Source organism: Acinonyx jubatus, chromosome B1, assembly GCF_027475565.1.
Source record: "Acinonyx jubatus isolate Ajub_Pintada_27869175 chromosome B1, VMU_Ajub_asm_v1.0, whole genome shotgun sequence".
Taxonomy (NCBI): domain Eukaryota; kingdom Metazoa; phylum Chordata; class Mammalia; order Carnivora; family Felidae; genus Acinonyx; species Acinonyx jubatus.
In genome coordinates, this window is record NC_069382.1 from 185,625,453 (window position 1) to 185,652,383 (window position 26,931).

The 26,931-nt window shown below is 36.8% G+C and overlaps 1 protein-coding gene across 4 annotated transcripts in view; it reads right to left on the reverse strand.

Moving 5' to 3' along the window:
* SLIT2 (slit guidance ligand 2) overlaps positions 1-26,931 on the reverse strand; it is a 373,799-nt gene that overhangs the window by 144,096 nt on the left and 202,772 nt on the right. For all 4 annotated transcript variants that reach the window (XM_053217522.1, XM_053217521.1, XM_015085043.3 and 1 more), the window contains one exon: positions 8,503-8,574. In XM_053217522.1, the coding sequence (XP_053073497.1) occupies positions 8,503-8,574 (72 nt within the window). The remainder of the gene's footprint in view (positions 1-8,502; positions 8,575-26,931) is intronic.

Sequence of the window (26,931 nt, forward strand, 5' to 3'; positions counted from 1 at the left end):
GTCCTTACCCATAGAAAATTTCATGTGTCACTTCAGCGTCCAAGCAGTAAAATCTTATTACTAATTTATTTTCTTTTTGTAAGAATTAGAACACCGTAAAATTTACTTAACTCTGAAACAATGCTGAACATAAAATGTCTGTAATAACTTTAAAGTCAGACAGAGTATCTCAGTCTTTCAACAAATATGCTCTGGTTTTCGAGGGTTTTTTAGGTACTAGAAATACTAGAGAAATACTAGAATACTAGAGAATACTAGAAATACTTTAGGTACTAGAAAGTTTAGTTCATAGTCATACTACTATGAGTGGCAAACTCCAGAAGTTTAGTTCACTTAAAATACATCAAAGTGATTAAAATCAATAGGAGGGAGTAACAACATTATGCCATTTGGAAAGAACCCTGATAAAACATATAAATCAAATGGGAGGAAAAGAAAAAGAATGCTCTAAGGATATGGGCACGATCTGTTCTATTTCTTCCCTTGTGTGTATAAAATTCAAGTCAATAGGAGTGCCTAAATATACAAATCCTATGCCAATAATGACTCTTTAAGAAGTAGTACAAATTTAAGTTATAATGTATCGAGAACATAAGAATAATATAAATTGACCCATATAAGTGAACACTGTAGGCAGAAGTTTCAGCAACCATGTCATTTAACCTCAGCATAAAAACAAATCAGTGCTAACTCAGGTATTAGTGAATAAAACAACCAAGATAAGGATTATCCTGAGGAATGTAAAATAATTTGTTATTTGGGAATTTAACCCTTCTGTAACCTTTCAAGCACAATGTTGTGGGTTTTTTTTTCTTTTTTTTTTTTTTTTTTGCACAGGAACAAAGAATCTCAGTTTTTATTGAAATAATCTACGGTATAAAGTTATATCCACTTGCTAATTTATTGGGGAAAAGCAAAAAGATAAGCTCTAAGTAAAATGGTATCAGAAAATGGAGGAAAAATTAAGTTGCCCTTCATGTTCTAGTAACTCTTGCACACTAGTAAGAGGGGGTAGAAACTGCCACTGACAATAACAATTAGTTACATTTATTGAATGCATAGCAAATGGCAGGGTCTGTAGAGATGCCATCTCAGTATTCCTCATGATAACTTGAAAAGGTAAATGTTGTCATCATTCTGATTTTACAGATGAAAAAAATGAGGCTCACAGAAGTGCAATAACTTATTCAAAGTAGGTAGTAAATATGTGGTGAAATCTTGATTCAAATTTAAATCTATGTATTGCTGAAGCCCTCCCTCACACAGTAAGTGTCTAGGGAAAGAGCTGTTCGTTCTGCATATGAAAGTTTCAGTTAAATCTCTGATGGCCAAATTTCAAGGCAGAATGCAGCATATAAAGAGTATTACAGAATGTCAGGGAAGGAACAGATTACCCTGGGCCAAAGTAGTCATGTGTGAGGAAGGAAGAAACCTGAACCTTAAAAAACAGGTAGAATCCAGAAAGACAGAAAATAAAAATGTGTCTTCCCTATGGAGGGAAAAGACTCCATCAAGAGCAGTTGTAAGCAGAAGGTCTACAATGTTCACCGTGAATACTTGCCAGAGAGGGGCCATTCTGGCTTGAGCAAAAAGCTTGTGTAGATTCGGTAGGAGAGGGGGCTGGGACCCTGGGTGAATGGCAGAATGCTAGGCCTAGTCAGAACATCTAAAGAGACTATGCCATTAATAGAAGTCACTGCTCTTTCAGGAAAGAGTCTATATTCTTCAGAACCTATAGAACTATGTCAATATTCTACTATATCCCCAAGGCTTTGCCATAGTGCCCATACAAAGTGTTGTTATTTTTAATAAGCTGAATGAGTCTGAACGAGACAGTGATGGGACAAAAAAGACAATGCTTTATAAAAACAAATCTGTCTGCAGTGTTAAAATTATCTAATGAGAATATAGACTGGAGATCAAAATCCAATTAGCAGACCACTGTAATAGTTCAGATGTAGCAAAGTGTGCCTGTTTAGGGTTGGAGAAGCAAGAAAACTAAAGAGCTGTTCTATCTCCAGGACAACACGACAGTTTCAGAAAGATCACGCCAATTCTTATTTTATACATATGTGAATTGGATTTCCAATCAGATACTCTTGTGTTTTGTTTGTTTTATTTTGTTCCGGAAAGTGTTTATGAAGATATGTCATATAGATTCATTTTTACATAAGAAAATGACATCGTTGAAGAAAAAATGCTAACGCACCTGGAGACAGAGCAAAATGAAAAGTTGGAGAGACTGTTGATCACGCAAACGTGATCCTGGTTGTTGGGGATTATCACAATTCAGTATGCCTTTAGAGTGAATGCAAACCAGACAAGTTACAGGACCACGGACAGTTCCCGGGGTACTAATAGCATTACCTGAGTTCCTAGCGTATTTTACATGAAAGTACCCAGACAACTGCTGGTTAATCCCTGTCTATAGACAACATTCTGGATGTTAAAGGGAGCTCTGTTTATTGAAATGAAACTCAAGTTCATTTACGATCTTTCTAAATGAAAAGCCATCTATACAAGTTTGTTCATAAGGTTCTACATCCCACTGAAGACCTGTGACATTTAATCTAACATGAAGGATAGTAAGCCCCTTGAGTGAGAAACCAACCTCCCCTTTCAAAGTGTCTTCAGCCTCAGGTTTACTGAAAACACTCAAGAAGCTGGGGGACTAAAAGAAATCATTTAAATTTGATAACAGTGAATTTTATTTATTTATTTTTAAGCTTATTTATTTTGAGAGAGAGAGAAAGAGAAAGCACACACGTGTGAGAGGGGAGGGACAGAGAGAGGGAGAGAGACAATCCCAAGCAGGCATGAAATCTCACAAACCACGAGATCATGACCTGAGCTGAAATAAAAAGTCAGAGGTTCAGCCCGCTGAGCCACTCAGGCACTCCTATTTTTATGATAATAAGCTAAGTATATAATATGGTAAGAAATGTAATAAATTAAACATGAAAACTAGCTGATTATAGCAGACAGTTTGCAACTATGACAACTTAAATGACAAAAAGCTGGAGTAAGTCTTACATTTGCATTGTAAAATATATAATATACTCTTCTAATTATTACATATTGATTCTATAATATGTGAACAACATATTAACAACATACATACATACATAACAACATACATACATATTAACAACAACATACAACAAAAGTTTCCTTTTTGTTATGAAGTATCCAACAGAGAGGTATTTAAAACTAGGAAAGTGTACAGGGCACCTGGGTGGCTCAGTCAGTTAAGTATCCAACTTTGGCTCAGGTCATGATCTTGCAGTTTGTGGGTTTGAGCCCCACATCAGGCTCTGTGCTGACAGCTCAGAGCCTGGAGCCTACTTTGGATTCTGTCTCTCTCTTTCTCTCTCTCTCTCTCTCTCTCTCTCTCTCTCTCTCTCTCTGTCTCTGCCCTACCCCCACTCTCTCTCTCTCTCTCACACACACACACACTCTCTCTCTCTCTCCCTCTCAAAAATAAATAAATATTAAAGAAATTAAAACTAAAGAAGTGTATAAAATTAAGTAAAATACAGAAGTCTTTCTGTCTCCCTAGTATGGAATAGTGAATTTTTCTTCTATGAGTATTAATTGAGATAGTGATAAAATAAGTCATAGATGACAGAGTTCCAGAAAAAAATGAAATTTCTAAATAATATAAATAGCTATATAACAGCATATGGATTAACTCTGTCTTTCCCATTTGCCAAATCTTCTTATTGCCAATAACCATTGCAACCCACATTGGGTGAGTGTTTCCTACAAAGCCATGGCTGTACATATTTGTTTCCCAAATAATATGATAACTTGTTCAAAGAAAACAAAACTAAATCATCTTGTAACCTGACCTTTGTTTATAAATTAATGTATGTTAAAGAAAGATAACTATAAATATTTTTTGCCTAACCTGTTTTTTACCAAGAAGCAATCTTCCTGCCAAAGGTGGGTATGAGATATAGGGTTAAGGGAATTGGATAATGCAAGCAAATGGGAAAGACATAAATTTACTCATAAACGATAAACATTACAGTTTGACTAGAACATAGAGCACATTTTGAGGGAGTACTGCGAAACGAAAGAAGAATAAGCAAGTGTGATTTACTTTATTTACAAGGGTATCTAAAAGAATATGTGTTGAGATTTAACTATTTTTTATAATATTTATTTTTGAGACACAGAGAGGGAGGGGGAGAGCAGTGAGAGAGGGGGACAGAGGATCTGAAATGGACTCTACGCTGACAGCAGAGAGCTGATGGGGCTCAAACTCATTAACTACGAGATCATGACCTGAGCGGAAGTTGGAAGCTCAACCAGCTGAGCCACCCAGGAGCCCAGAATTTAACTATTTTAAGTGTTTATGGTGCACTCACTAAAGAAACTAAAAATACATTAAAGTTTACTTTTGTGACGTGAAGAGCAACTAGCAATCTACTTAATTTTAAGTTCATTGATTTGTACAGTTTTTTTCTCAAATCTTGGGATAACTCTAACTAGGAATGTTTTATCATGAGAACAAAAGACTTGAAAAATCTTTATTCCCATTAGGTACCTGATTAGAGAATAAGTTCACAAGTCTCAGCAATAAAGGAGGGTTTAATTTAAATATTCTCCTAAATTACTCAATTAAATGGAAATATCTCACAGATACCTCTAAACAAAATAGTTTAAATAATATAACGTGTTTTCATTCAAAATTTGGTCAGGAGGCAAAAAGGCTTTCCTGCATCAGTGTTAAATATATTAAATACACATACAAAATTTATAAAGAAAAGTCCTATACACATTGATCATCATTTTGGTGGCACATCAGTTGGTAATAATATGGTATCAATACTTTAATTCATACTTAACTGGAGAATTTTAAAACAGATGTAAACTCTATGGGAAAGCGCTGCCAGTGACTATTACAAACATTGTAATTTAGTTGATATTTTAATATGATCTTGTTATTCTCAGATCTCACCATCTAAAATGTCAAGAAAAAGAAAACAGTTTAAGTTGCAGCTGGAGAAAATGAAGTAACAAAAATAAAATATACAGGGTTTTATTCCAGTTAAGAAATTAATAGCGATAAGCAAAAAAGTTACGAGAATTCCTCCCTGGAGATGTTTAAGAGCAAGATAAATGTCCATCTGCCTAGAATAGTATTCATGTGGCTTGCCTGAAGGAAGAGGAATAAGATCTGCTAATTTGCAAAATTTCCACAGCATCAGTTTCATATTGTCAAGATGCCGCCATGAGCATATTTAGCCAATCCACAAGATTAAAGTAAGTGCTTCCAGTGAAAATCTTCTGTTAACTGGAATTTGCTCTGAATAAGGCCTGAATGTGGTAAATCCAATAAACCTGTTACAGTGCATCAGACTGGGCACTCAGACAGCCCTATACAAAATATCATTGTTAATATCGTAATGCAGCTAAGGGACATATTCCTTCAGTCTAGCCTTCTTGTTTCTCTTTTACTGTCTGAATGACTTAGAACAGTAGCCATCCACCATGCAGGACTGTCCAAATTGTAAATGCATACAGTGGAATGATAAAAAGGACAAAGTACTATACCTGTCTTTCCCATGCTGAATATCAATAATATTAATATTAATACTTCTGGGCTTTTACGGAGTCATTATTTGATGACCGATATTTGCCTTTAATAATAATATGAATTAAAATTTACCCTCAGCTCTAACATATTTTACCAGGCATCTTTCTTAACTTTTAACGATAAAACTAATCTTCATAAAAAGCCCCCTGAACCTGGACTTTTTTTTTTAACAATGTGGTTTGAACTATGTCTTAATTACAGAAACATGCCTTTTAACTGTAAAATTCTATTAAATTGTAGCTATGATTCTGATTAATTAAATAAAGCTAGAAGTGCATTGTGGTATTTCAGTGTTGCTCTCACGGCCTTTGACACCGTTGCATGGAAGGCAGTGAGGATTGTGGAAGTCAATTCTAACTTTGCATAGTTTCTTTAATAAATTCTAACTTCCTCAATCCACCCTTATCTGCTGTTACTCACCAACACGTAACACAAATCAACATCCTTGAAGATTCCTCTAGATTTTCTTTCAGAAACTGTTTCCTACAGATTTCCCTGATGACCTCAAGCAATATTTCTTATCTCTCTCTTTGCCTGGCACCTACAGCACATAGTATCTTGTTTTTAAATCAGGGTCTTGTGTATATTTAGTGCTTTCTGCTATATTTTCCTTTTCCACTTATTAGCCCCATGGTTAATGGACCCAGAATAGACACAAACCTGTCTTACCCATGCCCAATACTGCAAATTACTTCATGTTCTTCTTTCCTGTCTTTTTGCTATCCCTTTTTAAGGGCCAACTTCTAGAAGTTGATTAGTGAATACTTACAGAATGAAATGATACACTCTATATTACAGCATTTTACCAAAAGGTCTTTCACATATCTTCTTTCCCTAATAACCACAACAAACCCAAGCAATTATCATATTCACTTTACAAAAGTAAAACTAAGACTCAGTGGAGTTTGCCAATTTGTCATGTCTAAAAACATGGCAGTTATTATGTATATAATGCACATGGGGGATAAAAGTGTTTCAAAATCCTGTGAAATCAATATAGCACAATGGCTAACATTTCGCTTTCTTTTTTATGTCTGAATTTTTAAAACCACAGTCTTTAAAAAGGATAAATGAAGAGGACATAAGAAGGAATCCCATGATGACTGGTATCCCATTCCCAAATGCATCCTTAAATATGGACTATAGGTTACTTATACACGTGAATTCCCTGAATATCTTTACTAAGAAGATTAAAAGCCACCTGTTTTAAGGATTTAGAGATAATACTATTGTAGGATTGCTAGTGGCATTCCCAGAGGGTGGTCAACTGTAGTCATGACTATCCTTTCAAGTGACACATAGGCGACCTGAGTAGGTGCTATACTGGGATCTTTATAGGATCAGACACAGTATACAAAGTATACAGTACACAGAGTATACAAAGTTAGTTTTGAACATCTTACATCACAGAATCTCCCTGAAGACTTCCCCACGGTCTAGCAAGAAAAGATAAAAAGAAAGCAAATAAAATCCCCTTCACATGTAAACATCCATGAAAACCTAGGGCCAGAATTTCAATGGTTCTGAAGTTTATATCTAGAAGTTTGTATTTTTCTGTCCTTACCTGTACATCTAGAAAGTACAAATTTAAAAAAAAATTTTTTTTAATGGTTATTTATTATTGAGAGACAGAGCGTGAACAGGGGAGGGGCAGAGAGAGAGGGAGACACAGAATCGGAAGCAGGCTCCAGGCTCTGAGCTGTCAGCATAGAGCCCAACGCGGGCCTCAAACTCACAAACCGCAAGATCATGACCTGAGCCAAAGTCAGACGCTTAACCGACTGAGCCACCCAGGTGCCCCTAGAAAGTACAAATTTTAAACAAAAAACATTTATGTGGAAGAGAAGATGTAGAGGCCAAAACTTGAAGCTTTATAAACAGTCCTCCTCTTTGATGACAGAAAACACCTGTCTCACTTTCCCTACTGGAAAAGTAGTGTTGTAACCCACCATGGAGAATGCCGAATATAAGTTAATTCTTGAAAAGTGCCAGAGCTGTTTATCACTAGCTAAGAAATATTGAATTCCTGTTAGTTAATCTCAGCACATAGGGGCTTTTTCCCCACTACATTCCAAACTCATGTAAAAGCTAAGGACAACATTTAAAGTCCTAGCATTTGCAGCCAATAAAAAAACCATCATTTTCAAAGGCTTGCATAGTATTTTAAACTTTATAAAAGTTTATAAAAACATACATATTGACAAAATTAGGATTGTCCCTGAAATCTTCAATCTGATATGTATCTTCAAAGCTATAGGCACTTGCAAAAAACACTTTTATACAAGGCACTAGATTTCTCAAGGGAAAATACAGAAATACAATTTCCTTCTTCCTCATGCTTTTTTCCCCCTTCTTTGAAAAGGAGATTATACACATATACTTTTATAAAGATACAAGGGGAAAAATATGTATGTAATGAAAACAGTGATCTAAAAGCGATAAAAAAAAAAAAAAACTATAGCTCCAGGCTGCAGGCATCTCTAACAAGAAAATATTATCTACTCTTTCCAGAAAAAAATAGCTTATATTCTGCATTTCCAATAAACACTGATAACAACAGAAAAGGGAGTTAATGAAGTACATTGACAGTAAAAGCGAAGAAAATACAATGCAAATACCTTTTAATCTAATCATTTCTTGAGATTTCACAAGATTAATCACAAAGTTTAGAAGAATGAATTTGATAATAACTTCAGATGCAAGACAACTTTTACATGAGAATGTCTCCAGATACCTTGTCAGAGCAATTTAAAACTTATTGTTACAAGCTCTCCTAAGCAAGCATAAAGATAAATAGGACTTTCACTTTTTCTCTGATGCATTATTCAATATATATTTAACTCTGAAAACAGATAATGTTTACAGCAACAGTGTAAGCCAGAAAAAAAAATACTTACAGATTTTTAATGTCAACTGCCCCACGGAAAGCCTTCCTTGGAATTGCCTGAATTTGGTTTTCACTGAGATCACTAAAAATGACAAAAAGGATAAAGGTCAAGTTATAAAATATTATTTAAAAATGATTTTAATCCATGTGCTTGACAAATGATAAAACACTTCTTAAACAAAAAGCTAAAGCAATCCTAATAGGACCATAATTAAGTCCGTATCATTGGATATAATTTCTAATACAAATATTTTATATTTATAATATAAATTAAAAGGTTTAAAGAAATGGTTTCTTGAAGTATTTTTCCAGATCTTTAATTTAATAATAAATTACAAAATATGGTTCTCTTAAATTTGAGTTGATTCAATTCTGTGCAATAAACTATTTATTGAAAAACAAATAGTAAATTTGTCATCACTCAGTTTCAAGGGATTCTAAAGTTTTAGTACTTGATACTTCTCCAACATCACTGGCATAACTTACAAAGCATAAAGGAAAGAGGTCCATTTTAATATCCTAGAGAAGAGTGGCCAAAAACTGATAAAACCTGGGCAATATGATTAAGTTTTCACAACGCTTTAAGTAATCTTGAAAATGGAACATGGCAGTCCTGGCCCAACAATAAAACCAACAGTTCCTGCATAAAATATTAACAGCAGGTTGATTTAAAACCTTCTTTCAATAATTCTATTAAAACCATAAACACAGACTGTCTATATTTGCATTTTAATTTAGTTGAGAAATACATTTTAATGAAAGGGAAAAAAAGCACCCTTTCAGTTGGAATGAGAAGTCTGTAAAAATCACTCGTCTCATGAAATGGATCATTATTTTTTGCTCGGAGTTCAGATGCAATTGTATGAGCTCACACAGTATTAGCCTTAACAAGTAGGATATAAATATACATGCAAAAAATATCACTGAAAACAGAAAATGCTCATCTAATTTTAAGTTAACACTACCACAAAGCAGAAAGTTGAAATATCCAATGAATAGGTCATTAAATTAACAGTGATGGTGCTAAAATTATCTTTCAAATTCTAAGATAACTGATGCTCATTAAGAAAGATGAAGCTACTAACCACGGATTCACAGCTGATGACAACAGAGCCATTTTCCAATTACGTGGAGGTATTTTGGATGGCTTCATCCACATCCTCTCCCCTAACGCGTCTTTATGATCAGAGCTTTTTGTTCACATACTTGTGACCATGCAACAGTGATAACTGGCAGATAGAGAGATTTAGAGCGTGGTCTTGACCTCATTAGCACCAAATTTTAAACACCCGATATTTGCATCATATCTCAACATCCACAATGTTCAAATTAAAAAAAAAAATGTTTGCTAAGCAATTTGTAAAGAAATAAATGTTAGTCTATTCAAGGAGGAAAGGTCTTTTAAAAAAAAGCAAAACACACATTTTATTTCAAACAGTAAATTTACAATATGTGCTTATGTGGGAGTTAAGTCAGTCATCCATTTCCTAAGTGATGTAGCTCCGTTAACTGCTTTCAATAGTTTCAGTGTATCGCTAAGAGTAATAAAACTTCATTTCCTTAAAAATTGCTTATTTCTCCAGCTTGCCATTGATTCAGACGGACTTCTTCCCTTAATTACATCAGGTTAAGAATGTGTAACAGTGTATATTTAACAGCCTGGATGCTGGCAACTGTATTGAAAGGAAGCTGTGGAGCAAGGAGAAGGTAAAGAGAGACAGTGGAGAAAGAAAAATCAGAAAGTAAGAAGAAATGAAAAGGGAAAATGATTGAAGCCAAGCAAATGTGAATCTGCCATGCCCCACTGGAAACCAACAGTAGTGATTTCACTGCTGTGTCTCCGTCCATTCTCTGTTTTTTCATCACTTGTATCTCTCTGTTTCTCCAAAGACAAAGGCTGCCGTGGAGACTGTAGGTGAATAAAAATGGCAGAGATGTTTTCTTCGGACCTTGCCGGCTTTCCAAGCTCTGCAGTTTTCCCATCCAGCCAGGTGGGCCATGTCATTCGCCGCCTGCAGTTTTTCTTAGGTCTTGTTCTCAATGGGGAGAGTGTGAGGTGGGAGGAAAGGTAGAGGGATGATATTAGGTGGTTCAGAAAGATATCACTGAACAGCCTGGAATGCACAGTCGAAGACTATTCCTTCTAAAACGGATTTTACTAGAAGCTTCTGAGTACCAGCAGCAGAATTCTGGGACATGGAACGGTTTTATACTGCTAACGCTCTTCTTTTCACGAAAGAATGAGAAACTGTCAACTGTCAATCTCAGAGTCTCTTTACTACCCTAGGTCAGTGGTTTATGTGGGGCTGTCCCCCCACCTCCTACAACTAGACTCTTCCCAGACTTGTTCTACAGGGTCACTGCCCAGTTCACTAGGGCAGGCAACTTCAGTTCTGGATCCCAGGCCCCTTCAGTTAAGTGGGCCATGTTCAACAATGACAGGAAAAAGAAACAACATATTTTCAGTACCTATGGTATTCAATCATTTTTTTTTTTTAGAAATAACATATTATCACATATGATCTGTATTTCCTCTAATCCCCATAACCATCTTGACAAGTAGTTAATATTATCCTGGTTCTATAGGAAAGGAAATTATGCTTCAGAAATGTAAGCTATTAGTGCTGAAAAATGAGACAAATTGCTTGTTTTTTATATTTATTTATTTTTTGAGAGAGTGCAAGCATGGGAGGCGTAGACAGAGGGGGCGGAGGATCTGAAATGGGCTTGCACTGACGGCAGTGAGGCCGATGTGGGGCTCAAACTCATGAACCATGAGATAATGACCTGAACCGAAGTCAGATGCATGACCGACTGAGCCACCCAGGTGCCCTGAGATGATTTAAGTAAATGTATAAGAAATACAGACAAATACTGAGTCAGGATCTGAAGAATTCTAGAGATGATGCAAGGGGCTACTTAATCTCAGTATGTCCTTCCTATGCCCTAAAACGTAAAAGGCTTTCCTTAACTTATCTTAGCCTCCGGTGTATATCACTTGAAAAATGATGCATTAGATTGTGTAAGAATAATGACTTACACTTTCTGTCTATAATCAGGTGGAGGTTAGCAGTTATTTTAATCCAACATATATTTATTTAATATCTACAACAGCAGCAAGGTATTGGCTGACGTTGCAAGAACTACTTACTGAGTTGGGTAAAAGCCCATTTCCTGGCTTCAGGAATTTTCAAATTCAGTAAAGACGATAAGGCAAGTAGCCAAATAGAAGGCCAACTGAGAGATTTAAACAAACTATTGTGAGTCTGAAAAGCAAGAAAGCACAGTAAAAAAAAAAAAAAGACAACGTGAACATATCAAGATGTAAAGGCAAAGGAGCGGGAGATAGCATGTCTAGTGAAATAAAGGGCACATGCAAAATATGGAACTGAAAAAACATAAAACGTTTTATGAGAATAGCATTTGGTTTGATTTGCTTAAAAGGTACAACATACATAGTGGAGTAATAGGAGATGAGGTCCGAAAGACAAATCAAGGGTGTGATGAGTAAACTTTTTGGTAGCAACTGAGAAGTGAGTTCTTATTTCAGCACACAATGGTAGGGAGGGAAGGGTGGTAGACAAGAGCAGGGCAGAGACTCTACCTTTGATAAATTCAACTGGAAGCTGGAAGTTGGAAGACTAGATACAAGACTTCTACCCTAGTTGGGGAAAGGGTAGTAAGAATGCCAAACAGTATAAAAAACCCTTAATATATTTATCACTTGCTTACCATGGGCCAGTTAATAGCTGCATCATCTCTCCCACTGTATAGACAAAAAACGTGGAAAAGATGAAGAGTGGTATCAGGGATGCACGAAGAACCAAAACTCAGAAGTGGATTATATGTGGATATGAATTAGCCAAGGGAGACAGAAGAGAAACAAGTTACTTTGAAATTATACTAAAGGTAGTGTTAATACAACTGGGAAATCAGAAGACCAATTTGCAGTGTCCATTATAAGTTTGGTTTCAGAAGTTTTTAAATCTAGTTAGAAAGATGTGATATAATGTATCGCATAGTTTGGTGACAACAAAGATAGTATATGGTAGGTAAAACATGAGCGGTAACTGAGAAAGGTGATCTATAAGATCAAAGAAACCTGTCACTGGCATTTTGATGAACTCAAGCCACTTTCAAAATAGAATGGGATTGTTTTTGGGGTGTGTGAGTAGTTCTGTGGGTTACGCGTCCAACTCTTGATTTTGGCTCAGGTCATGATCTCACAGTTTCGTGAGTTCGAGCCCCACGTCAGGCTCTGTGCTGACAGTGGAGAAGCTCCTTGAGATTTTCCCTCTCACGCTGCCCCTCCCCTGCTCCCACTGTCTCTCTCTCTCTCGAAAGAAAGAAAGAAAGAAAGAAAGAAAGAAAGAAAGAAAGAGAGAGAGAGGGAGGGAGGGAGGGAGGGAGGGAGGGAGGAAGGAAGGAAGGAAGGGAAATGGGATTGTTTTCTGAACCTTGATGAAAATGACGGAGCTTGGTAATTCTCAGCCTCTGGCGTTGGAGTAGGTGGTGGTAAGTGGTGGTTGGCAGAAATCCAAGGAGGCAGCATGTCAAAGGAATTAAGAGCATAGACTACAGACCTAGACTATCTGAGATTGATTATCTGCCATTTATTAACCATGCACCCTTGGAGAAATTGCTTACCCTCCTGTGCCTCAGTTTCTTCATCTGCAAAATGGAATAATGATAATGCTACTTCATAGGACTGTAAGGTGAAATCAGTGCGTTCATACCTTCAAAATGCTCAAAGAGTGCTTACAAGTAGTAAGCACTATGAAGGTGTTGGTTATACACATGTTAAAATTATTCTATTCAGAGGCTGTTATGTGCCCCTGAGTGGTCTACTTTGTTCCTTGAAGACCATTGCAGGCAGTGTGAGATATTACTGATGACAGTGTATTGTTCTGTGAACTGTGTGGAATGAGAAAAATGAGTCAGAACTACTGAGTTAGCAGGATGAAGCTGCCATGGGAAGAGTTTGTAATTATATCACTAGGCAGTAGAGTGTAAAAATGTGTTTCAGAGTTGGAAAATGGCTTGATTGGAGTTGATTTTTAGGAAGATTAATCTGGAAATAGAATTTCAGAGCAGGCAGGGACAATGGGCAGAGAACTGGTGTTGGGCAATTTGGTGGACAGAGAGAGTGGGTTTCCAGTTAACTAGAAAATTCTTTTTGGTGAATTAAAGTAATTAAGTTGTGAGTTCGGCTTAGGTCCAAATATAGTCTTCAATGCAAGTTAAGGTGATTTCATCTTGGGGAGAGCTTGCAACCACTCAAATTTTCTGATTAGGAAAATAACAAATACAAAAAGTACAAAAAGCATTTTGGGAAGATCACTGCAGAAATTGGGGAACTGGGATTGAAGACAAAGACATTCGTTTGGTTTTGTGGTATTTTGAACTCAAGTAAATGGAAATATATCCCATGCTCGTAAATTGGAAGAATTAATATTGTTAAAATGTCCTTTTTTAAAAAGTATTGTTAAAATATCCTTACTACACAGAGCAATCTACAGATTCACTGCAATCCCTACCAAAATTCCAATGCCATTTTTCACAGAAATAGAATAAACCATTCTAAAATTTGTATGGAACCCCAAAAGACCCTGAATAACTAAAGCAATCTTGAAAAAGAAGGTCAAAGCTGGAAATATCACATTATCTGAATTCAAACAATATCACTAAGTTATAGTAATCAAAACAATATAGTAATGGCATAAAAACAGACACACATACTAATGTAACAAAATAAAGAACCCAGTAATATATATAATAGCCAATTAATCAACAAGGGAGCCAAGAATATACAATAGCGAAAGCATGGTTTCATACCACATTCAAAAGAATGAAACCAAACACCTATATTTGACCATACACAAAAAAATCAACTCAAAATGGATTAAAGCCTCGAACATAAGACCTGAAGCCATAGAACTCTTGGAAGAAAACACAGGAGATAAGCTCTTTGACATTAGTACACAAATTATTTTTTTGGATTTGACACTAAAACCAAAGGCAACAAAAGCAAAAATGAATAAATGGGACTATATCAAACTAAAGAGTTTATGCAAAGCAAAGTCAACATTAAAAAAATGAAAGACAACTTAGAGAATGGAAGGAAATATCTCTCTGTCCCTCTCTCTCTGACCCTCCCCCAATCATGCACGTGAACTCTCTCTCAAAATAAGTAAATAAATTAGTTAAAGAAAAAAACCCACAATGAGTTATCACCTCACACATGCTAGAATGACTGTCATCAAAAAGACAAGAGGTAATTGTTGGTGAGGATGTGAAGAAAAGGGAACCCTTTTGCACCGTTGGTGCCAATGTAAATTGGTGCAGTCACTGTGGAAAACAGTATAGATGTCCCTCCCCAAATTAAAACTATAACTACGGTATGATCCAACAATTCCACTTCTGGATATGTATCCAGAGGAAAGGAAATCACCATCTCAAAGCAGTATCTGCATTCCCAAGATTACTGCAGCATTATTTACAATAGACAAAACATGGAAACAATCAAAATGTCCTTTGGTGATTAAATGGATAAAGACAATGTAGATACAGAAATGAACACAATTTGGAATATTATTCAGCAATAAAAGAAGGGAATTCTGCCATTTGTACCAGCATGGATGGACATTGAGAGTATTATGCTAAGTGAAGTAAGTCAGAGAAATACAAATACTGTAATACTTGATGTATTCACTTGCATGTGAAATCCAAAAATACTCAGAACTCATACATAGTGAGAACAGATTGGTGGTAGACAGGGAACGGGGGTGGAGGTTGGGGAAATGGAGGAACATGGTGAAAAGGTACAAACTTCCAGTAATGATTAACAAGCTCTGGGTATGTAATGACTATTGTTAATGATGCTATATCGTATGGATTAAAGTTGCTGAGAATAGATCTGAAGATTTCTCATCCCAAGAAAAGTTTAGAAAAGCTAACTAAATTTATTGTGGTAGTTATTTTGCAATAAATGCGTGTATCGTTATTATCTTGTACATCCTAAATCAATACACTGTTGTATGTCAGTTCAATCTCAATAAAATGGGAAAATACCACCCCAAAAAGGGTTATTACCAAGTGCTCAGGTATCATAATTTGAAACTTTTTACAAAAATTAAAAATTTTTAACAGCTTGAGTTTGAAAGCCTAGTTTATTTAACTTATTCATTTTCCCAGGTGACAAGGACATGAGAAGAGCGGGAAAGGCTGTCTGATTCTGAAGTTAACCTTAATAAGAAAGCAATGAATGAGGGTGGATATTAGTGGTTTCAAAGCAAAGGTTATACATTCTTGGTATCTACACAACTGGAAAGATTCAGGGTCCCCAGAGCCAGGCCTGTGTAACGGCCCTTGTGGTCATCAGCCAGGAAACCCTGAAGTTTCCTATTTTAGATCTCCTCCCTTTGACTACATTCAACCCATTCCCCAAACTACTTCAGTAGTCGCTCCAATCAAGTCTCCTCCTGCCATTCTCCACTGTCATAGCCCCTGCTAGGACATTCATCACCATTTCAGACATGAATGAGATTCCAAACTCATCTGTGAATTGATTTGTGATCCTTTCCGATGCACCCTCCACACTGGCACCACAGTTTTATTTCCAAAATTGAAATTATATCAAACCACCTCCTGAAATCTTCCTCATCTCAGTTAAGGAGACACCACCCTTATATTTGTTCAGTACAAAAACTTTTCAGTCTTCATTGTCATTCCATATTCTTCTACACCCCCATCCAGCCCATCATAATCCTCTTGACTCTCTCTTCAAAATAGATCCACAATCTGACCTACCGGCATCTCTGCTTCCCTGACAAAGTCATCATCCCCTCTTGTCTGGGTGATTTCGATAGTCTTTCAAATGCCTCTTTGCTTCTCCCCTTGTTTCCTGTAACCATATCTTGCCACATCACTGATCAAACTTCACTAATGTCTCATCTCACTACAAGGGAAAGCACAAAGCATCACAAAGGTCAATCAGGCTCCAAATTAAACTGGTCGGCACGCTCTTCTTGACCTTACCTCTTTCTACTCTCCCCTCATCCCCCTTCTCAAGCTACACTGGCCTTCTAGAGTTTCTTTTTTTTTTTTTTTAATTATTTTTTTTTAACGTTTATTTATTTTTGAGACAGAGAGAGACACAGCATGAACGGGGGAGGGATAGAGAGAGAGGGAGACACAGAGTCGGAAACAAGCTCCAGGCTCTGCGCCATCAGCCCAGACCCCGACGCGGGGCTCGAACTCACGGACCAGGAGATTGTGACCTGAGCTGAAGTCAGACGCCCAACCGACTGAGCCACCCAGGCGCCCCTAGAGTTTCTTAAACTCAAGTCAACATAGTCTCCTTCAAGGCCTCCCTTGATACTTTTTCTTGCTCTATTTTCACCTCAGACGTTCCTTCATGAATTCTATGCTCTCAATTCATCTTTTCTAAAATAATTTTCCAAATCTCTCAGCTTTTGCACATTTTTTGGTCTTCAGCACCTAGTTCCTATCACCAAAGATGGAGAGTTAAGCATTGTTCAAGACCCAGAGCAAACAGCACCTCCCTCAGCATAGTTTCTCTCCACTCTCCCAGCTGAGCCTAGCACTAAGATCTCTGACACGTGTCAGCTATGTGATAGCTTTTCTCTCCATTTGCTCATCTGTAAAATGAGCTAGTACACATATCTCTTAGGGCCAATCTGCCTGGTCCAAATGACAACATTGTTATTAATACTAATTACCACCTACATAATTAATGTCATATGATTATTGCATAATTATAAAATATAACTATTATTGGTGAGTCAGTCATCCCATCTTCTATGCTCTTTAGGTGACTGGCACACAACTTTATTATAACATTTCCAAAATTTCAGTTTAATTCTTTTCTTAGATGACTATCTCCTGCTAGACAATATGATAAATGAAGGCAGGGATTTTAGTTCATTTTGTTTCTACAGAATTCCTGGCATATGACAGGCCTTCAGTAAGCAAAGGTGTAAAAGAGGTAGGGAAAGAAAAAGAAGCTGTGAAGAAAAAACTTACAAAACATGGCAACTTGCTGGATGGCTATGGATAAGAGTCAGAGCTTATATACAAGTCTGTGGTTGCAACCCTGCTAAGTAGCAGAATCTAACATTATAGACTCAATGAGGGGCAATCAGGAAATAAAATTGGACTTCTGAGAGGACGCTTACATATACTGGTATCAAGGCAATGCAAGAGGGGTGAATTCATAGCAATGTTTCACAAAGCAATGGACACATGAGACTAGAGCCCAATAAAAGGGGTCAGAGAGACAGAGAAATACAGATCAATGAGTCCCTGTGCCATGGTAAGAAGTGAACTGTGCAGTGCATATTTGACTCATCTCTCTGATTATGAGATGTATTGACAAATTTCAAATTTTCAAATTACTTTCCCCAAGAAGTGATACTAAGCATACTCAAGATTTTGGTACTTGCAAGTAGGAAAGTCAGCAGAGTCCTCCCACTATCCCTTCTGTTCTCTCATTCATGCCTTCAAATGCCTTTTTAATTTTTTTTTTTAAATTTTACAGAGAGAGACAGCACATGGATGAGCAGGGGCAGGAAAAGCAGAGAGAGAGAGAGAGAGAGAGAGAGAGAGAGAGAGAGAGAGAGAGAATCTTAATCAGGCTCCATGCTCAGTGTGGAGCCCAATATGGGGCTCGATCCCACCACCCTGGGATCATGACCCATGGCTGAAATCAAGAGTTGAATGCTCAACGAACTGAGCCACCCAGCTGCCCCTCAAACGCATTTATTGACAGCACAAAATCTGACATAATCATTGCTTTGTGATAGTTCTCTATTTTTCCTTTTATGGTATGTTTTTCACCACCAACTTGACTGCTGCTTCTTTTTTAAAAAGTTTATTTATTTATTTTGAGAGAGAGAGAGAGAGAGAGAGTAGGGGGCAGGCAGACACAGAGAGGAAGAGAAAGAATCCCAAGCAGGCTCCACGTTGTCAGAGCCCGACATAGGGCTCCATCCCACAAACACTGAGATTGTGACCTGAGCAGAAACCAAGAGTCGGACGCTTAAACGACTGAGCCACCCAGGTGCCTCTTGACTGCTGCTTCTTAATAAGCAGGGCTGTGTCTTCTACATATGTCCTTTCACTTCCAGGTCTTGATATGATCCTATATAGAATAGATTCATTTATCATTGTTTGTCAAGATGCCTAAGTGGTCTTTTGGGTTGTTGTTCCAAGAATTGTTTTGTTACTGAGAACCTACAGTAACTTCTAGTACTGCAGCTTTACTGAACATAATGGTAATAATGGTATCTATTTTTTTCTGATCTCTAATATACTTTGACAATAGTACTTTTTTGCTCTTAATAAAATAGTACTTTCTTGCTTTTAATAAAAAGCGTCAACAGAAGTGTTTTTTTACAGAACTCTGACAAATGTAAATCTCCATAGAAATTTAAGTGTGAAAAGTGTGCAGTTTACAATTGATGAAATAAGATAATACTCATAGCTAACATTTACTGGGCAATTACTAACTGCCAGAAAACACACTTTGACGTATTTAAATTCTTTTCTATAATCACATCAGGATATAGTCTTTCATTTTCATTTGGAGACAGGGAAGTGGGGTTTACGAGGGTTATGTAATTTCCCTGTGGTCACACAGCTAAGTAAGCTACTGGAACTATTTGAACTTGGCTCTGTTGTTCTCCAAACCTCTTACACTTAACCACTACTGTGTTGCCTCATAGGCTTCTGTAGAAGTCTGGCTCTCTGGTATTATAGTTCCATCACCCTGGAGCTGTGGTTTCAGTATGGTTTCAGGATAACCCATCAGAACTCTCTGAAGAGGTTGTTTAAAAACCAGACCCCTAACTCCACTCCAGAAATGCCAGGCAGATTCTCTAGGGAAGATGTCCAATAACCTGTGTTTTTAACAAATCTTCTAGGTAACTGTTATGCCCATTGTCTTTGAACCCCATGTTAGAAGCCCAATGGAACATCTCTGATAAATAATATCTTCTAGCTTTTGTTTAGTTTAATAAGCATGGTGTTCATTTATGTGCATCCAGTGGAAATGAGAAGAGGAAATAAAAAAAAATGGGAGGCACCATTAAACCCAAGAATATATATGGTACTTTGAACAGAGAAGGTTGGATGAGAGAGGCCATCGTTGTAAAATATACATAAAAAAAATCTCACAACCAGAATACTGATCTTGAAAAAAATCAAGATCTTATCTTTTATCTTTCCTATTTCTCTTCAAAACAGTATCCATAACATTGCTTCATATTAGCATTGATCTTTCCAAGTGATATTTAAGTCACCATTTGGGTTACCTACAAGCACTCCTGTTATGTGCATTCAAGGAGGACATACCTAATGGGCTAAAGCCATAAGCTAATGACAGGCTCTAAAAGTATATTGCATCAACAACGATAAAACCTCCCTTTGCACCTTTTATGAGGACTGTTGAGCTAGTAACCCATGTTTTAAGAAAACCTGTGTTTTTTTTTTTTTTTTGTCACATCTAAGCATAGAGTTTTGTAAAACCACGATGGTCTGAACACACCTCCAGATGCCTGAAGCAGTATCCTGAAGGTAGTGTACTGGGATCGACCCAGAATCAGGTTTGGACAAAAATCTTTCACCTCCATAAAAGCATGTGACCATATAATCTTAGTCAAGTTACTGAGATCCTTTAAATCATGATTTATTTTTCCTAACTCTAGAAACAGCACCAAGCATTGCTGTGTCAGGCTTACCATGAGGACTGAACAATCTGATATAGTCTATGTGGAAGGTACGGGGTGCCACGCCAGGCGTGGCACCCCAAAGTCCTCCCACGTTACTTTCCCGCAGTTCCATTAGCTCAACTCAGTTCACTTCAGAAATGATTTATTGAAAGCAGAGTGTGCTGAGTACACTGCTAGTGTTCAGAAATAAAAGATAATAATAACAGGTGTCTGATCCAGAAGCTCAGATTCCAGAAGGGAAAGCATCAGGGAAGGTAATCATCGCACTACTCTGCCCACCAAAGTATCAGCAGGAAAACACATGAAGTCCCAAAACAGTAAAGGAAGAAATACTTCATTTTGTCATTGCTTGGACTGTCGGGATGGTAGATCATAGTAAAAAGCAAATAAACAAATAACAACAAAAAAGACATTTGCTATGGCATTTCTTATGTTGAGGTATGGATTCGGGGAATATATACACACAACCAATTTAATATACGTACATTTTTTTTCCACCATCAAGCCTTTGTACATGCACTTCCCTCTGCCTGGAATATTATGTTGTCCTTCACTTTGTTAATCTTCCTACTCACCCTCTTAGGCAGAATTAAATATTCTCTCTTCTAAAAATTTTCTCTGAAATATCCGAATACTGGAGTAGACTCCCTTTTTTTGTGCTCATGTAACACATTATACTTAACTGACATACCGGATTATAATTGCTACCTAACTTGTTGACACAACTCATGAGAGCTGAAACTTTCCTGAGAACAGATACCGAAGAATTCATCATTATATCCCCGGTGCCTAATACAGTGCCAGGCTGTGGTCAATAAAGCATAAATAAAAATGTACAAAACTGTTCAGCAAACTAGTACTGCACTCGTTGACATTTAGGTTCTCAGGCAAATTACTTCTTCAACAGGTACTTAATGTCTTTTTTAGGATATATGAAAATCTCATCTTCTACCGTGGTAAATTAAGACTATGATGTACTTCTTCCCTGGCTTCCAAAGATATGGTAAAATACCATATGGTAAAATATATTATTTTTTGTGACCCAAGTGTCTTTACTGAGATTGGTAAGAAAGGTAATAGCAAAGATAGAATGATCGTGTTAGTATAAGTATCACACATGTTAAATAGAAAACAGGCATTGAAAGCCTTTGTTCAGCCTAAACTATAGTCTTAGTCTCAGCTGATGAGCTTAAAAACCCTTTAATTCTCTCAATACTGGGGCGTATGTAGGAGTTTCATAATTTAGTCACTAGAACAGGGGTGCCAACCAAGAAATAATCGTTTCTGAATGTAACTTCATGCCTTTGCATCAGGACTTGCACTATTCACTTACTGAGATGCATCAAAAATGTGCTCCTATTTTTCTCATCAAAATAACCGCAGATATAGGAAGAAAGACCAGGCATGTATACATGTATAAAGAGCCGACACAAAGTCATAAGACCCGCATGTGAAAATTAAATAATGAGGTATAACAAGAGTGGGGTGGCGTATAAACGAGGAAATGCTTTTGAAAGAGGAGGCCATTGAGCTGGGTCTTAGGAAACGTGATGGGGATAGTTGGGCAAGAGGAAATGGGAAGTTATTTCTAAAGAAGAGACCAGCATGGGAAGATATTAGGTACAGGAATATTAAGGGTGACATCAATGGGGGTGGATGGTAAGGAGGAAGAATTTTGCTGCATCTAACAAATAATTAAAAGGAAAAAAAGAGATTGTGTTGGGATTCCAGAACATTCAAGTAAGATGACTATAAAGTTTTCAGCTAATCGTATTAGCAGTGAGAAACAAGACAAACAAGAAAGGAAATAAGACCGAAATAAAGGTTTCCGGAATCTGTCCAAGAACAACTAGAGCACAATATCTAACTATTTTGGAACAAGTGTTGTTGTATTCTCTCCCCTCCGGGGTGTTCTTAAATGTATGTTTGTCAATGAAAAGTCAGCATGGATGTGTATACTTAATTCTGACTTAAAATCTTGTGATCTGTAGAGAGTCAGCTGTCGGGACTTCCTTTTAACACTTAAAAATTTCAACTGAAAAGTAATTCTTGATAATAATAAAACGATTTCAATGGAAGACAAGAGTCAGTTGACAAAACACCTACAAATCAAGAATTTACAAGTAAAATTAGCAAACATCAAATCTCAACAAATTATGACCCCTCCCAGGAAAATTTTTGCAATAGATTGTAGCACCCTGATTGATTAATAATTTATATATCAAAAGATCTACTCACTTAAATTACAATTCAATGGTCCCTAGATTAAATCTAATTTAGAACATTTTCATTACTCCAAAAGAAACTTTTTTAAGATTTTATTTTTAAGTAATCTCTGTACCCAACATGGGGCTTGAATTTACAACCCTGAGATCAAGAGTTGTATGCCCCACTGACTGTCCCAAACCCTTTATTCTTAAGCAGTTACTCCCTTTTCCCCTTCCTTGTGTTGTAGCATGAACCTGCGCTTCATTGTTTTACTGCCAAATAAGATTACATTGTACGGATATAACACCTTTTGTTGGTTCACTCCTCAGTTGATAGATGCAATAGGCTTTGTATGGCAATTTAAAATTTTTCTGGGGACTACTATAGTTTGTATACTCTTTGGGTCCTTTCTTCATGACACTGTTGTACTTGGCTTAATATTTCTTAATAAAGCAGGAGCCCAATTATTGGGCTATGGACATCAGGGTATAACTATTGCTTAGACCATCTTGTACCCTTTCAGATACTACACTTTCTTTGAAATTTGTTTGTTTTGTTTGTACACTGGATTATAGTGCTCTTCCCCTAATTTTACCTCCCTTTACCCATAACAATACGATATTCTTTTGATCATGCTCATGGAGTTTGTATAGACTATGGAAGCAGCCCTTGATTTGTTGTAGAATTTGGGATAAAACCATTTTCAAAAATAGGAATAGATGCATTTTCCTACCACTGCTTTTTTTTCCACATGTGTATATCCATATTGACTGAATATTAAATAATATGTATGTTATATATAACATATATTTGTTTCTAAATGTATGTGCACGTATGCCAGAGAAGACAGAAAGAGACACATAGAGATAGATAGATAGATAGATAGATAGATAGATAGATAGATAGATACAGACAGATAGATAGATAGATAGATAGATAAAGAAAAGAGACAGAGAGGGAAAAGCCCACCATATGCAAACATGGGAATATACAGAAATATATATTAGTTATGTAGATATCTTACTTATATCTCATTACATGTAATTTAGATAGGAAAAATGTTAAATGTTATGACCTGAAAGTTTTTTTTTCCCCAGACTTAAATGTACCTTAATGATTTTCAATTTAAAACAATCCTGTATTATAACTCCTAATGATAATTTTAGGTCTCGCTTGAAGCATTCTCTGCAGTATTCCCTAGGGAAAAAAAATGTAAAAGGAGGTAAAATGACAATCATTGTCAAATATGTTTATCCTAAGCACTCCTTATAGATCCTCATTTAATCCTTCGATTCCTAAAAAATAAAGACAACTTTCAAGAATATGCTTTTTAAAATCATCACGCCTTTGCTTCTTACTTTGTTCCAAAGATTTTTAAAAGGCAGAATGTAATCTAACCGTCCTGAAATACTGCATCAGCTTTTAACAAAAGGGCCAATACTGCCATCCTGCTATTTTATTACTCACGACGTATGGTTTCCAGTTGAGTATCCCATTAACCTCAGAGTGCAATGATATCATTTTAATTATATAAATTGAAACAGCAATGTATAATACCTATATCATGTAAAAATGGATTCACTTTATGTGAAAGTGTCTAAACCATCTTTCGCTATGAAGCAATAAATTTGCTTTTGATGGCAAACCTGCCTGTAAATTTAATTACTGGTAATTTTATTTTCCTCCACGGTTTAACCTCTCTTAGATTCTGACCAGGAATATCATAAATCTGTACTTCCATGAACTAGTTTGGAAACTACTAAGTAATGACAAATGAGTATTTGCCCAGATTTTAACTTGGAGAAGCAAATAAATATAAATGTGGGTGGGAAATGACTATGCCAACCCATAAAAGTCATCACAGCTTAAATCTCTAATTTGTTAAAAAGTATAGTTTACTTAATGAAACTCTCTTTGTTATAATATATAACCAAGTAATACATTTAATGGAAGATAATTATTTTCATGGGCCTAAAGATCCAAAAAGCTGTGTGAGGATAAGAAAAAACTAAGTCACATAGAAGAGAGATGTTTGTATTAGTTCAAGAGAAAGGCTAGTTTATACGTAATCCAGTGTCAAGCTACATATTCAATAAATCATCTGGTATTGTTGGAGTATCGCAAGGGTCACCCTTCAAGAACTCATATGAGATTGGGGAGAGGGTGGGAGGTGTTCCCCATCAATGCTTTCTCTTCTTCCAAAGAATTCCATACAGGGTAGCCAGCTCTAAAGGAAATAGAAAGGAAGCCCGGTCATGAAGGGCCAATGTTAGTACATTTCAATGTCAATTAGATGTGGCACACACCAGGTGAGAACAATCATATGCCTTCCTGTGAACAGAGAGAACAGAGTGTGTGTTTAAGAGCCACGCCACTCAAACCAGAGCATCTAGTCCCACATCAAGGCTCTGCCACTTACTAGCTTTGTTACTTGGGCAAGCCATTCTACCCTCTCTAACCCTTCACTCACTTCATCTGAAACATGGGGAAAATAAAACCATCTACCTTATAAGGTCATTGCTTAGGAGAGCTGAAATAAAGCTTGTGCAATGCTTAGTGGAGTTCTCAACACAAAGCAAGTGCTTGATACATAAGAGACCTGCCGTAGCTGTGTACAATTCTGCATGTTTCTCTCTGTTCCCTTCACTTCACGGCGAACTTCTTGAGGGCTTGGTCTCTGCCGTAATATCTAAGAGTTTTATCCTGGATGTGCCATGTATTAGTTCTATGACCTTGTGTCAGGTTTTTTTTTAACTTCTCTAAACTTCAATTTTCTCATCTTTAAATTAAAACTAATATTTAAAACACATTTCATAGTGCTGTTGCAAACACCATATGAAATATTTAACACAGGACCTCACACATGCTAATAATATTCAGTAATGGTTACCTATTATCATTTTAATGCAGAAATACATACCAATAAACAGGATTCTAGAAGATGTACTCAAATTTAGGTAAAATTTTAGCAGGCCAATTATATCTGTATCAAAGTTTAATAGTGGATAAAACAGAAACGTCTTTTTTATAGTTAAACATCATATCTGTGAATTATATTGCTGTCATTATCAATAAATACTTAAAACAATCCTAGTAAGCAACTGAGCTATTTTAGGATGCATTTTAAATTCAGGAAATTTAAATTCATCATATACAGTTTCTGAATTACAAAGAAGGATAAGAGGTTCATAACCCATATCCGACTATGTCATAGTGCTCTGAATGTAAAAAGCCATTTTATAAATTTTGAAAGGCAATCTTAGGCTAATGTGTCCACTTAATGTACAAACCGCCCTTGATTATGCAGCCAGCAGACATGTTGAGGAGATCCGAAGTCACATTTTCATGATACCATGATTTCTGATCCATATACGTAAAAGAGAATTAACCACAGACACAAAATCTGAAAAGCAACTTCCAGTTCTAAATTTGCTGAGCTACCCTGGGTGGGGTTTCCTAGTTGGAGGCAGTGGGGGTGAGCACAGGGCTCTCCATCGCCCTGCCCACCCACCCTGCCAGCAGGAAGAACCTGCTTGGTTTCCCAAACACGCCATCTTGACAGGACAGAAAAGAAACTGCCCTGGAGCAGCCAGAATTGAACAAGATGCATAAATAAAAGGCAAAGAAATGACTGAGAACTGGGTGGAAGTAGGAAAGAAGGAGAAAAGAAGAAGAGGGCAGCACAGGAGAAGAGGGGACAGAGAGCATGGGGACAGAATAAGGGAGATGAGAAAAACAGGAAACAATGACAGGAGGCACAGGGCTACAGGACCAACAAGACAACACCAACTTGTGCCGGAGAGGAAAGAATCAGAGCTGAATAGTCTCAACTGCCCAAATTATGTCTTAGCTACTTGGTAGGAATGGGTTTCTGCTCTGAGACACCGTCCCGTGACTTTACACACATCACACATTTAACATTCACAACACGAAGGAGCAGGCACTGTTATCTCCAATCCACATGAGGAAACAGAGCCTTAGGAATTAAAGCAACCAACTGGACATTTAACAAGGACTGGGGACACAGAGCGAACAAAACAAAGTCCCTGCTCTTAGGAAGCTACACCAAAAGTGTTCCAGGCTGGAACTGTTCTGGTTTTGAAAAGATGCTGAGAGTTTGAAATGAAAGAAAGTGCAAATGCATTGAATATGCATACTTACTGTACCATCTACATCTGCCCACCTTGTAAAGATGCTTCTTTGTCTTGTGACATAGACTATGCAATCAGAACATCTCATCAATTCTACTTTGACCACGTCAGATTATACAATTTCAATGAAACAGAATTTACTTGAAAATTTCTAATGCAACTCAAATACTTTTTTTTTTTTTTGCCAGCTGTCAATGGGTAGTTTCACCCACCATCTTTCATTGAGTCTCTTTTAATAATCTCCATCCCAGTTTGTCAGTTTAACTTGATGGAGAACTACACTCCAGCACTACTAACCCTTCCATTTGCTTAAAACTCTATTGGAATGCC